The following is a 12,595-nucleotide window of genomic DNA, read 5'->3' on the forward strand; positions in this document are numbered from 1 at the left end:
GCCTTGGACGCCTCCTCTTCATGTTTAAGGAATGCGCCGGTTCATCCGACACATCCTCTTTTAAATGTGGTTATTTTAGTATTTTTTTTAAAATAATTATTATTTTCAAATTATTTTTAAAAAAATTGATTATTTAAAAAAAAAATTCTAACTTCATACTTTTCCTCCGTTCATATTGCAAACCAAAACAAATAATTTACATGATTTAAATATTTTTTACAGTAATACTTCTAATTAATTAACTAAAAGTATTATGACTAATTTTATGATTAGAGCGTAGAATTAGGGAGCAGACGATTCTCTCCCATTCCTGGATTTCTGGTTAGTTAGAACATCCCTTTTCTCCCTATATCCGTGTAATCAAAATTTTACCAATTTTTTTTTCCGAAATCAGTTCCTCTGTTTTTTTCGTTTTTGGTAGAATTTTGTTTCTTGATTTCGGTTTCAGCTTCAGCTTTGTTTGGATCATGGGGACTCCACAATTCCCAGATCTAGGCAAGCATTGTACAGTTTCCGATTGCAGACTCATCGATTTCTTACCCTTCACTTGCGATCGCTGTAATCAGGTTTTTCACATTGCCCTCTTTCTGCATAAGCAGCAATACAGATTGTTGTTAATTTTTTTTAATTTGAATATTTGGAATTCATCAATTCCGCAGGTATATTGTTTGGAGCACCGAAGTTATATAAAACATCATTGTACAAAACCCAACAAACAAGATGTCACTGTTGTTATATGTCCACTTTGTGCCAAAAGTGTTCGATTAATTCCAGACCAAGATCCAAACATATTATGGGAACATCATGTCAACACAGATTGCGACCCATCAAATTACGAAAAAGTCACAAAAAAGAAAAAGTGCCCTACCCAAGGATGCAGAGAGACACTAGTTTTCTCAAACACAATCAAGTGTAGAGACTGTGAGGTAGAACATTGTTTGAAGCACAGGTTTGGACCTGATCATAAATGTCCCGGACCCAAAAAGTTGGAAACTAGTTTTTCATTTATGAGTCTTTTGAATTTGAGTAGTGGTACTAGTAGTAAAGAAGAATCGAAATCCAATTCAACTTGGTCGAATTGGACTTCAGGCCTTCTTGAGTTGGCTTCTAATTTGAGTGGAAAAAATCAAGTGGAGAAATGTCCACTTTGTGATGCAACGTTTTCATCGGTTACTAGTTTGGTAGATCATGCCAAAATAGTTCATGAAGGAAGTAGCATTAAGCGAAATGGGGTAAAGAAGGTGTCGATTTCTGCATGTCCTAAGTGTAGTAAAGGTTTTCTTGATCCGAATTCTCTTGTGGAGCATGTTGAGAGAGATCATGGTGGTAGTTCTTGAGTATACATAGTTTTCAAATTGTTGATGAAATAGCTAGTAGCACTTTCTTTGATGGTTGATCTAGTTTGTAAAGATTTTTACCCTGTTGGAATCAAAAAATTTGTGTGAATAAGAATTTGAAGATGGTATTAGATTATAATTTGGTCATGTGTCTGAAAGAATCTCCTGCACTAGGCACTAATTTACACATACCTTTGACTTATTTTTGTAGGAAAACAAGTTTATTTTTCATATCATTATAAGTACTATAAGCAATACAAATAGGTATTACATCATAAATCTGAAGATTATCCATATATTTTAATCACTCATACTAAGTTATGGGTAATATATTAATTTGCCTCCTAAAAAATTCTACCAAAAGGTTTAGACAAATAAAATTATTAGAATATGTAGATTACATTGATGCAAAACAAAAGCCTAAAAGTTCTAAAAGTCATCACAATCTTGAGTTGCAGCAACCTTCGAGATTTCAAATTTATGATGCCATGCTATGCTCAAGCGTCACTCCTTGTATTTCCATTTTTTCTACCTGCAAAACAACAACAGAAAGACTACATCATTAGTAACTGATATCCTTAAAGCACCACCATTGAAATATCATTGCAGCAGTAATTATACAAGCATACACTGATCAATTGTGAGCAAAAGAAGAAGCAAGTGGAAGTAATATATTCAGTGCAAACACATCATCAAGCAAGCATCAATGCATGGCAATGGTAAATGTCAGTCTGATTATCCACTTAACAACAAGCCAGCTGCTCAAAAAGAAGATTCAAACTTTCTATTCAGAATGCCACACATATAAATGGTTTCATATTAAGTCACTATGGTAATCAAAGAAGGAGAAGAAGTAGAACTGAGAGACAGAGAAGCAAGTAGACTAAAGGGATTTGCAGTTGGTTACCTCGTCGGAGTCGACTCATCGGACTATCTCCGATTTGGCGAGTTTCTTCATTTTTCCCTCACTTTCTTATTCATCTTGTTTGCCATGTTACACTGAGCAAAACCCCTATCCAATTACTTAATTGAAATAAAATTTAATTAACTTGTCCCTTTGTTTTTATTAAACCTAAACTACCATGCTTGCCATATTCATGTACTCATGCCTTTGTTTTTATTCTTGTCCATCTAGAATTAGGCTCGTCATCATCTTTTGATTGGTTATGTGTTTAAATTAAAATTAAAGTGTATAATGACCTTAATCTTGTAAATAATTTCTCGAAGTTCAAAAAGTATTGGTCCAATGCCAAGTGAGCTTATCAAAAACCTTAGCCCAATGCCAAGTGAGCTTATCAAAAACCTTAGCCCAATGCCAAGAGGACCCTTAGACCCAATACACCTCAAATCATTTTCCATAATCCACTCAAACACGAATCAAATGCTTGATCCAACATCAATCTCTTTTCATAATCACATTAAGACGTTTAATCAAATATCTTGTTATAACAAAATTAGAGGAAAAATGAGGGATTGAGTTTAGACTTTTCTCCCTCGAATATTTCAACGATGCTGTAGAGCTCTATGTCCAAAACTCGCCTTCCATTCTAAAGACACGATAATTATTAGAATTAAGTTTTTTTATCCTATAGAAGGAAAAAGACTGGTTAGGTTTAGACCCTCCTCAGTCTCTGATTATTTGAACACTGTTGTAGAGCTCCCTGTGGGAAGAATCATGTTTCGTTAATGAACCATGACTTAATTCACCACACATTATTTCATAATAATTAAGAAGAAAAATGATTGGTTGAGTTTAGACCTTCATCAATCTCCGATTATTTGAACACTTCTGTAGAGCTCCCTGTTTGGATAATCGTCTTCCGCTTAAAGATATCCAATACATTAAACATAATTTCTCGTCCCGTGCGATTAGCAACTAAACTTTTTTCAAAAAGAACATTGTTTAGTCCGTTCTAATATGAATACAAACTAGTGCTTAAGCCTCCATTGAGAGTAGATAAATTAATGTTTAGCCATTAGAACGCGATCTAAACAGTCGTTTATTAAAGCACACAAACCAACAAACTGAAGCCTTCATCCGAACTACGAAGCTTTGAGTTCCTCATTGTGAATTTTAAAGAGAAATTTGATTTCTCTTGGTGAATTCGACAAGAAAGGATGTGTTTTCCAAGGAGAAAAAGTATTCTAAAAGTCATGAAGGGTTCGAAGGAAGTCTTAAGAGGTGTGAAAAAACAAGGCTTGTATACCCTTGAGGCTGAAGTTGTCAGTGGTTCTGTAGATGTTGCATCCACGAAACCTTTGCCGAAGACAAAAATTTGACACATGAGATTGGGATAAGTCAGTAAAACGGGACTGGTCGAATTGTGGAAACAAAATCTACTTGGTGGAGACAAAGTCGAAACGCTGAAGTTTTGTGAACCCTCTGTATCTGGAAAATCTTTCATAGTGAAGTTCAATAAAGATAAACAAAGAACACATGGATCCCTTAATTACATCCATGTTGATCTTTGGGGACCTGCGAGGTGTCCTTCACATTCAGGAGCAAGGTATTTTCTATCCATAGTTGATGATTATTCCATAAAGTTATGGGTATTAATCCATAAGACTAAGGATGAAACTTTTTAGAACTTCAAAAGTTGGAAGACTCTGGTCGAAAATCAGACTGGTAGGAAGGTCAAGAGGTTAAGAATCAACAATGGCCTTGAATTTTGCAATGAGGCATTCGACAATTTTTGTGCAGCCTCTGGTATTGCAAGACACATAACTACTGCAGATACTCCCCAACAAAATGGTTTGGCTGAAAGGTTTAATCGAACCATTTTAGAAAGAGTTAGATGCATGTTGACTAGTGTTGGGTTAAAGAAGGTGCTTTGGGCAAAGACTGTTTCGACATCAACATATTTGATAAATAGATGTCCTTCGACTATGTTAGATATGAATACATCTGAAGAAATTTTGTCAGGACATCCACCAGATCTCGACAAACTTAGAGTATTTGGATGCATAGTCTATGCTCACATTACGAAGGACAAGGCCGAACCTAGAACTCTGAGATGCATGTTCATGGGATACCCTGAATGAGTCAAAACTTATAGGCTATGATGCATAAGAGCTAGGTCACAGGAGGTGTATCACCAGTCGAGATGTAGTTTTCAATGAAGCTGGAACGATTTTCAAGAAAACTGACGTTCGTCGAAGCACACATATATCTGCAAAAGAGATGCAACAAAAAGAGATTTCTGTTGAGGTGGAGCATGTCGATGCTGAATTGTGTATCCCAGATCAAGTTGAAGAATAAACACAAAATGCTGAAGATACTGAGGAAGATGAGGAAATTGTCGATGACTACCTGTTGGCAAGAGATAGGCCAAGAAGAATCATCAAGTCACCTCAAAGACTTAGGTATGAAAATCTCATAGCTTATGCCTTAATCTCTGCAAGTGAGGTTCTAGATGAAGAACCTAGAGATATAAGAAAGTTATAAGGATTCGAAATAAGAATGAATGGCTGAAGGCCATGAATGATGAGATGAAATCTCTTCATGATAACTGCACTTGGTAAAAGATCAAGAAACCAGCTGGAGCCATGTTAGTCAACTGTAAGTGGATTTTCAAAATTAAGAAAGGAATCAAAGGAGTGACGTCAATGAGATACAAAGCAAGATTGGTCGCAAGGGGTTTCACTTAGAAAAAAGGCGTCGAATTCAATGATGTGTTCCTTCATGTTGTGAAGCATAGATCCATTCGAATGTTACTTGCTATAGTGGCACAATTCGACCTAGAACTGGAACAAATGGATGTGAAGATTGCTTTCTTGTATGGGCATCTAGATGAAATAATCCTGATGAGGCAACCTGAAGGGTATGCAAAAAAGGGTAAGGAATATTATATGTGCAAGCTGAATATATCTTTATATGGACTGAAACAATCTCCTCGACAGTGGAATAAGGAGATTCGATAAGTTCATGGCACACAAGGTTTCATTTGAAGTCAGTTCGACCACTGTGTTTACTTTAGAGTTCGACCTAGAAATTCATTTGTTATTTTGTTGCTTTATGTGGATGATATTCTCATAGCAAGCAACAACTTCTAGGATGTAATGAAGGTGAAGGATGAACTCAATAAGGAGTTCGATATGAAGGATTTGGAAGCAACATCCAGGATTCTTGGGATTGACATTCGAAGAGATAAAAAGCAGTCAAAATTATGCTTATCTCAAAAGACATACCTACGGAAGAGTCTCGACAAGTTTGGTATATCGAATTCAAAGCCTGTTATGACTCCGACAAACCCTCAATTCAAGCTTAGTACAAATCAGTGTCCCAATACTGAGGTCGAAAAAGCTTATTTGAATAGAATCCCATATGCTAACATATTAGGTTCTTTGATATATGATATGATGTACTAGACTCGACATAACATATTCAGTAAGTCTTGTAAGCAGGTACATGGCGAATCCTGGAAATGATCACTGGCATGCATTGAAGTGGACTCTAAGGTACGCAAATGGGTCTCTGAATAGATTCCTGACTTATGATGGAGCATGTGGTGAAAATAGTAAAGCAGAAATCAAAGGGTGTGTCGACTCTGATTATGCAGGTTGTATCCAGAAATCTATTTCTACATATATGTTCACTATGTTTTGCATAACAATCAGTTGGAAAGAAACACTTCAGAAGGTTGTTGCCTTATCAACCACTGAAGCTGAATATATCACCTTCACTGAAGCTGTGAAAGAAGCATTATGGCTTGAAGGCTTTGCTAAGGAACTAAAACTTCAAGGCCGAGTTGTCACTATTAAATGTGATAGTCAAACTGCTATACACCTGTCGAAGAATTCAACCTATCATGAGAGAACCAAACACATCGATGCGAGGCAATATTTTATCGGAGGGGTGATCGAACATGGAGAAGTCCAAGTGCTGAAGGTTTCGACCGATCATAATGCTGCTAATATGATCACCAAGACATTACTAAGTTACAACTTTTTCCACTGTATGCAGTTGATAAAGCTGGATGAAGAAAGCTAGTTTGTTCCCTTGGTGTTATAGAGTTTGTTTCAAGGTGGAGATTTGTGAGATATTGGATCAAACTCTAGTATGGTCGAATGGTAGTTTCTTAGTTCGACAATTCTAAAGGACCTTAGTCTGCCATCGAAGTCTGTTCACATGTTGTAGTCGAAGTATGCTAGGATTGTTAGCATGTCGAATTGGGCATATTTATTATGCTCAATTGTTTAAGTTAACTTGTTCTCTAAGTTAACTTGTGTAATGGATATGTGTGTAAAAGCCCATTAGTTTAGTATGTTAGTTTTCTTATAAATAACATACTAGTTTCTCATCATTTAAAAAAGGCAAATCCTAATTAGGGTGAGAGAGATTATTTGTTATTCTATAACACTTGTAATCTTGTTTCAGAGAGAAAGTAAAGAATAACAGTTTATAACCAAATTTCAGTGTGTTCTTATTATTATTCTTCTTTTCTACCCTTGTGGGTTTCTTACCGATCAAGAAACCAATTATACTTTGTAATTTTGGCATCATTTTCACAACAGCCACCTTAATGTAAATTTGGAAGTTTGAAAATCTGAGTATTTTCCTACGTTTTGGTTGTAAGAATTTTATATATAATTTTTCTTATATGTATATGAAAATGCGTACAGTTGAACAAATCAATATTGAATTGTTGAAGAAAAAAAGGACAATCACGAGTATTATTATAGAGAACCAAAGAGATTGTGCTCTCAAATCAGAGATTTGACAATATGTAGATCATTAGTATGTTCGACTCCAAAATTTTAGATGTCGAATAGACATTCTAATACAAGATAAATGAAGTTAAATATTTATGTCATTCAGTTACAATTTAATATAAGACTTTGAAATACCACTCAAGTTATATTGAGTCGTAAGACAATCATATAATGTTTCAAATGTAGATGTTAAAAAGTCCATTGACTTTTAAGTTATTATTGTTGAAACTAGAATATATACGTATGAAAATTAAGTTAAAGACTCACTAATATAAGAATTGACATATAAGGTATTTTATATGATTGTTGTCACTAAGGACGTCTTAGATTATTGGAAGTCACCATTCTTTATGTTTTACAATATTGTATTGATATCGATACAGACTTTATGTTAAGTTTATCAGCAAAAATAAAGTTTATAATGTTATTATTGTTATAACCATTATGTATCATTTGTGCAAATATTGAATTTGCAAACTTTAGTTTGATCTCAATAAAGACTTCAGTTTGACTAGTTGAAAATATACATGATTTAGAGATCACATTACGTGAAATTTTCATGTCATTAATCCATATCAATCTATGCCATCAAGTATATTGATGTGGTGGTCATCAGGGTTTTATCACATTATACGTCAGTGCGATAGTCACGGTGGTCCCATTATTAATATATGAGGTGAACCAAATTATAAAGTTGAAAGCTAAAGATAAATAACATTATGATGCGCACCTAAAAGATTGTGAAAAATTGTGATATAATTATTGAATATATATGACCCATGTGAAATATTGTTGATTTTTATATTTGAATATTATTTAATTATTGTATTCTAATAATTATTATGTGACTGTTAGTTGACAAATTTCGTCCCAAGGAGTGCAAAGCTTGGTCTACCACAAGGACGGTCGGAGGATGTTAGGGACCAATTAGTACTACTTTTTATATCATTTTATTGGTCCCTTTTACCAAGTTTTGATGTTATTACACACTTTTATTCTCACTATTTTGTATAAATGCAATTAGGTTTAATTTATTTTGTTTTGAATAGTTATTTCACATTTTTGTTAGTTTTGTAGAATTTCTGGGATAAGAAGGCTTTGGATTGCAATACCACATCTTGGAGGAAGCTTGCCAAACAAGGAAGCTGGAGAAGCAACAGTTCGCGCCGCGAACTGCCTTCGCGCCGCGAAGGCTGCGAATCCAGCAAGCTGACTGAGGGTCAAAAGTGCTGTTCTGCAGGAAAAGTTTATTGCCATTTTGATGTCTGCCTGGGAATTGCTTTTCTGCTTTAGATGACAATGACCATTTAGGGAAATGTCAACTTATTTTGTTAGAAACAAATACATTATTCTAGGGCATGAAGAAGGATACACTATTATCATTCACATTTGGATATTGAGAGCTTTTTGTAAGAGAGAAAAAGAGAGTTTTTCTTCTTTAACTTTCTGCTTTGAACAATGATGATGAGGAGCTAAACTCCCCTTTGTCAAGATTGGAGGTAGTAGTTATTCTCATATGTTTATGTATTCCATTTGATTTATATGTATGATAAAGATTGTTGATGTATTGAATACTGTTTTTGCCCTAAGTTGAAAACCAGATTTGAGTAGTTGTCGAGAGAGATTATTTGAGTCTTGACATAAAACAGATTTTCAAGTAGTGAATAAGTTGTAGAGATAGATTTACTCATTACTCTTCTTTGGTATTAAACATTAAAGATTGCTATATTGATAGTTAGGTGGAGAGATCGTCTAAGGATCAATATAGTGATTATCACAATATCATTTAGACATAAATGACTTTGAGAGGATACTTGAACATCATCAATAATCTTGAATCTATTTATTTATCATAAGGAATCATAAGCATTTGAAATAGTGAACTCCAATCTTGCCAAGCTTTTATATTTGATTAAAACCATTCTACTATTTTTAGTGACATTTACTCACAAGATAATTTTTCAAACAAAACAACCTTGTTACTTTCTAAACTTATAACATTTGGATTATAGAACGGCGGTAATATCAACCAATCTCTGTGGATACGATATAAAATATTTGCCGAAGATATACTATTCAACAAATTGGCGCCGTTGCCGGGGATTGGTGTCGATATTACAAGCATTGCAATAATTCTTTGTTTTAAGTTGTGTTACTTTTATTGTTATCCCTCTTTTGTTTCACTTGGTTTGTTAGTTTTGTAGATTCTAGTGCATGCGAGGAAAAGCAACCGAGGAGCAACTTCAATTCGATCCTGAAATTGAAAGAACACTTCGGAAGCTCAATAGCAAAACACGAAGAAGAAGGAAACTAGCCGAAGAGAGGAACCGGAGAGAAGAAGCATCTACTTCCGCACTTGTTCCAATCGAAGAAGTGGTTGTAGAGGCTTGTGACGGAAACATGGCGGATGACAATCGTACCGAAATGTCCGCTAATAGTCCAAGAAGAAATGCTCAATTTGCCCGTGGAGGAAGAAATACGGAGATGAAGACCGGAATCCTCCAACTTCTCTATGCAAATCCATTCACCGGAATGGATCATGAAGATCCGTATACCCATCTCATCAAATTCTATGAGATTGCGGGTTCTACGGGAATAGACGAAGCGGGTGAAGAAACATTATTCAAGAGGATGTTCCCACACTCCTTAGTGGGAAAGGCAAAAGAGTGGTACCTGGATCAAGAATCAAGAGTGATGACGGATTGGAATTTGTTAGAAGAAAAGTTCTTAGAAAGATATTTCCCTCAATCCCGATTCATGGAAGCCAAAACGGCTATTGCAGTATTCACTCAAGGAAGCAACGAGTCTTTAAATGAGGCTTGGGAAAGATTCAAGTCAATGTTGAGAAAATGCAAGGGTCATGGTTTTGATGAGCTCACTCAAATCCATATTTTTCTAAATGGGCTCCAATCAACTCACAGAACACTTTTGGATGCTACCGCGGGTGGCTCTCTTATGTCAAAGAATGCGGAAGAAGCTAAAGTCATTATTGACCGGATGGCACTCAATGATCGTCAAAGTCAACATGACTGTAGTCCTTCACAACGTAAATCGGGAGTTCTTGAGTTAAATACCAATGACGCCATTCTTGCTCAAAATAAGCTACTCTCTCAACAAGTGGAGTTGCTTACTCAACAAATGGCTAAGCTTCCACAACAAATGAAGGAAATTCAAGGTTCTCAAGTTCGACATCAAGTAGCATGTTGCGAATTATGTCAAGGAGATCATCCTATTGGTTTCTGCCCTCCACTAGAAGAAGTGAGTTATGTGAACAATCAAAATCAAGGCTATCAAAGGAACAATCAAGGCTATCAACCATCAAGGTTCAACAACCAGAATTTTCAGCAGCAAAGTCCGTATCAACACCCAAATTCTCAAGGACAACAATCGCAAGGAGGAAATTCAACGCTAGAAGACACTCTCCAACAATTCATGCAAACCTCCATGGCAAATCAGAAGAGCACCGAGGCAGCAATCAAGAATTTGGAGAATCAAGTAGGTCATCTTGCAAAACAATTGTCGGAACAAACTGCAGGATCCTCTTTCTCCGCGAACACTCAACCCAACCCAAAGGAGCATTGTAAAGCAATTTTTACTAGAAGCGGTAGAGAGTTGGCAAGTAAAAAAGGAGAGGAAATTACAGTTGAGAATGATATGGATGCTGTGCTGGAAAATGAGGATGTGGCCTGTGGGAAGGAGAAAGTGGCAGAAACTGCTCAGTTCGCGCCGCGAAAACAGCAGAATCAGCAATTGATGGAAGAACAACAGTGTGAAGCGGAAATGAATAAGGAAATCGAACCAAGGAAGAAGAAGAAAGGAGAGAAAGGAGTGAAGGTCAGTCCAGTTCAACATTTACCATATCCGCACGCACCATCAAGGAAGGACAATGCTAGCCATTATGCACGGTTCATGGACATCTTCAAGCAACTCCAAATCAACATTCCATTTGCTGATGCATTAGAACAAATGCCGCGGTATGCTAAATTCATGAAGGACATTCTTACCAAGAAAAGGCGACACGTGGGAGATGAGACCATATTGCTTGATGCACGGTGTAGCGCCATCATCCAAAAGACTCTCCCAAGGAAGGAGTCTGATCCGGGCCGGGTTGTTCTACCGGTAACCATTGGAAGCACATACGTTGGAAATGGTTTGATTGACTTGGGCTCTAGTATAAATTTAATCCCCCTCTCCATTGTAAAAAGATTGGGGAATGTTGAGATTAAATCGACGAGAATGACTCTACAACTAGCCGACAAGTCTACCACCTCACCATACGGAATCGCTCAAGACATGCTTGTGAAAGTTGACAAATTTTTGTTTCCGGTGGATTTTGTAATAGTAGAGATGGATGAGGACCGTGATGTACCCCTAATTCTTGGAAGACCTTTTATGAAAACTGCTCGGATGATGATTGACATAGATGATGGGCTAATGAAAGTGAGGGTGCAAGATGAAGAGGTAGCCTTCAATCTTTTTGAAGCCAAAAGGCATTTCAATGGTAAGTGTGAGTCTTTTCGAATCGATGCCACCAAGGAGGAACCAGTGGAGATCGCAAACCAGGCTCATGTTTCTAACCCATCAGAGAAATCTCTTATCGGAGTCTACAAAGTTTCGACCCAAAATAAAGGAGAAGAGATGGAAGCAATGTTGCATGAACTAGAACCTCGCGGAGAACTTGTTTATCATGAAGAGACAAACGAAGGCTTGGATATGACAAAGGAAGTGGAAGAGACAAAACTAGAGCCAAATTTGAAGTATTTGTTCTTGGGTGATTACTGTACTAAACCGGTGGTCGTTAGTAATACATTGTCCACAAGAGAGGAAGACAAATTGATTCAAGTGCTGAAAAAGAAGGAGGTTGTCAAACTATTGGAAGCCGGGATGATTTGTTCTATCTCCGATGGTGAATGGGTGAGTGTTGTGCAAGTAGTTCCGAAGACGGGTGGTATCAGATTTTATCGAAGGTTCATCAAGAACCTCTTGAAGACAACAAAGCCCTTGAGGAAGTTGCTCAACAAAGCCGGATCGTGAAGACCGTTGAACCGTCGAGCTCTTAACGACGTTAAACAAAGCGCTGGTTGGGAGGCAACCCAACGTTGTTAGTTTGCAATCTATTTTTCTCTGTTGTTTGATGTTTAGCTCTGTTTAAGTTTTAGAATTCTTAAGTTCTGTTTTTACAGTTCGCGCCGCAAACTGAATGGAAAATTTTAAGTGGGTTCTGTTTTTTGCAGTTCGCGCCGCGACCCCCTGTTCGCGCCGCGACCCCCTGTTCGCGCCGCGAACTGAATGAAAATTTTTTGAGTGGTTCTGTTTTCTGCTGTTTGCGCCGCGAACACTGTTCGCCCCGCGAACTCTGCGTGACAGAATTCACTTAAATTCTGTTTAGGTCATTTCTTTTTCATTTCAAACATTCCTCATTTCAAACCACTTTGCCGCGCTTTCACCCTACTCTCAAAATCCCACCAAATCTTAAAATTCTTCAGTTCCCATTTGACAAATCTTCAATTGTTAGCAAGATTAAGTGATTCAAAAGGTATGTATTC

The 12,595-nt window shown here is 36.7% G+C and overlaps 1 protein-coding gene and 1 long non-coding RNA gene across 3 annotated transcripts; one reads left to right on the top strand and one right to left on the bottom strand.

Annotated features, from left to right (window-relative positions):
* The first annotated feature begins 214 nt into the window (after positions 1 to 214).
* LOC127126315 (zinc finger AN1 and C2H2 domain-containing stress-associated protein 11) lies at positions 215 to 1,484 on the top strand. 2 transcript variants are annotated; one of them, XM_051055224.1, is made up of 3 exons: positions 215 to 321; positions 449 to 566; positions 660 to 1,484. In XM_051055224.1, exons 2-3 carry the CDS (start codon positions 468 to 470, stop codon positions 1,335 to 1,337), a joined length of 777 nt encoding a protein of 258 aa, XP_050911181.1. In that variant the 5' UTR covers positions 215 to 321; positions 449 to 467; the 3' UTR covers positions 1,338 to 1,484. The 2 variants fall into 2 exon arrangements, with proteins under 2 accessions (XP_050911181.1, XP_050911180.1); XM_051055223.1 differs by having other exon boundaries at positions 231 to 566.
* Positions 1,485 to 1,557: 73 nt separating this feature from the next.
* Positions 1,558 to 2,445, bottom strand: LOC127126316 (uncharacterized). The gene is made up of 2 exons (XR_007804950.1): positions 2,245 to 2,445; positions 1,558 to 1,869 (listed from the first exon to the last, which is right to left on the bottom strand). It is a non-coding gene; the product is annotated as an uncharacterized LOC127126316 (long non-coding RNA).
* Positions 2,446 to 12,595: the final 10,150 nt, after the last annotated feature.

This window comes from Lathyrus oleraceus, chromosome 3, assembly GCF_024323335.1.
Source record: "Lathyrus oleraceus cultivar Zhongwan6 chromosome 3, CAAS_Psat_ZW6_1.0, whole genome shotgun sequence".
In the NCBI taxonomy this organism is placed as follows: domain Eukaryota; kingdom Viridiplantae; phylum Streptophyta; class Magnoliopsida; order Fabales; family Fabaceae; genus Lathyrus; species Lathyrus oleraceus.

Coding starts and splice junctions, on each gene's coding strand:
- LOC127126315 (XM_051055224.1), top strand. CDS start 468: ATGGGGACTCCACAATTCCCAGATCTAGGCAAGCATTGTACAGTTTCC. Junction 567..659: donor CTTGCGATCGCTGTAATCAG/GTTTTTCACATT, acceptor TCAATTCCGCAG/GTATATTGTTTGGAGCACCG.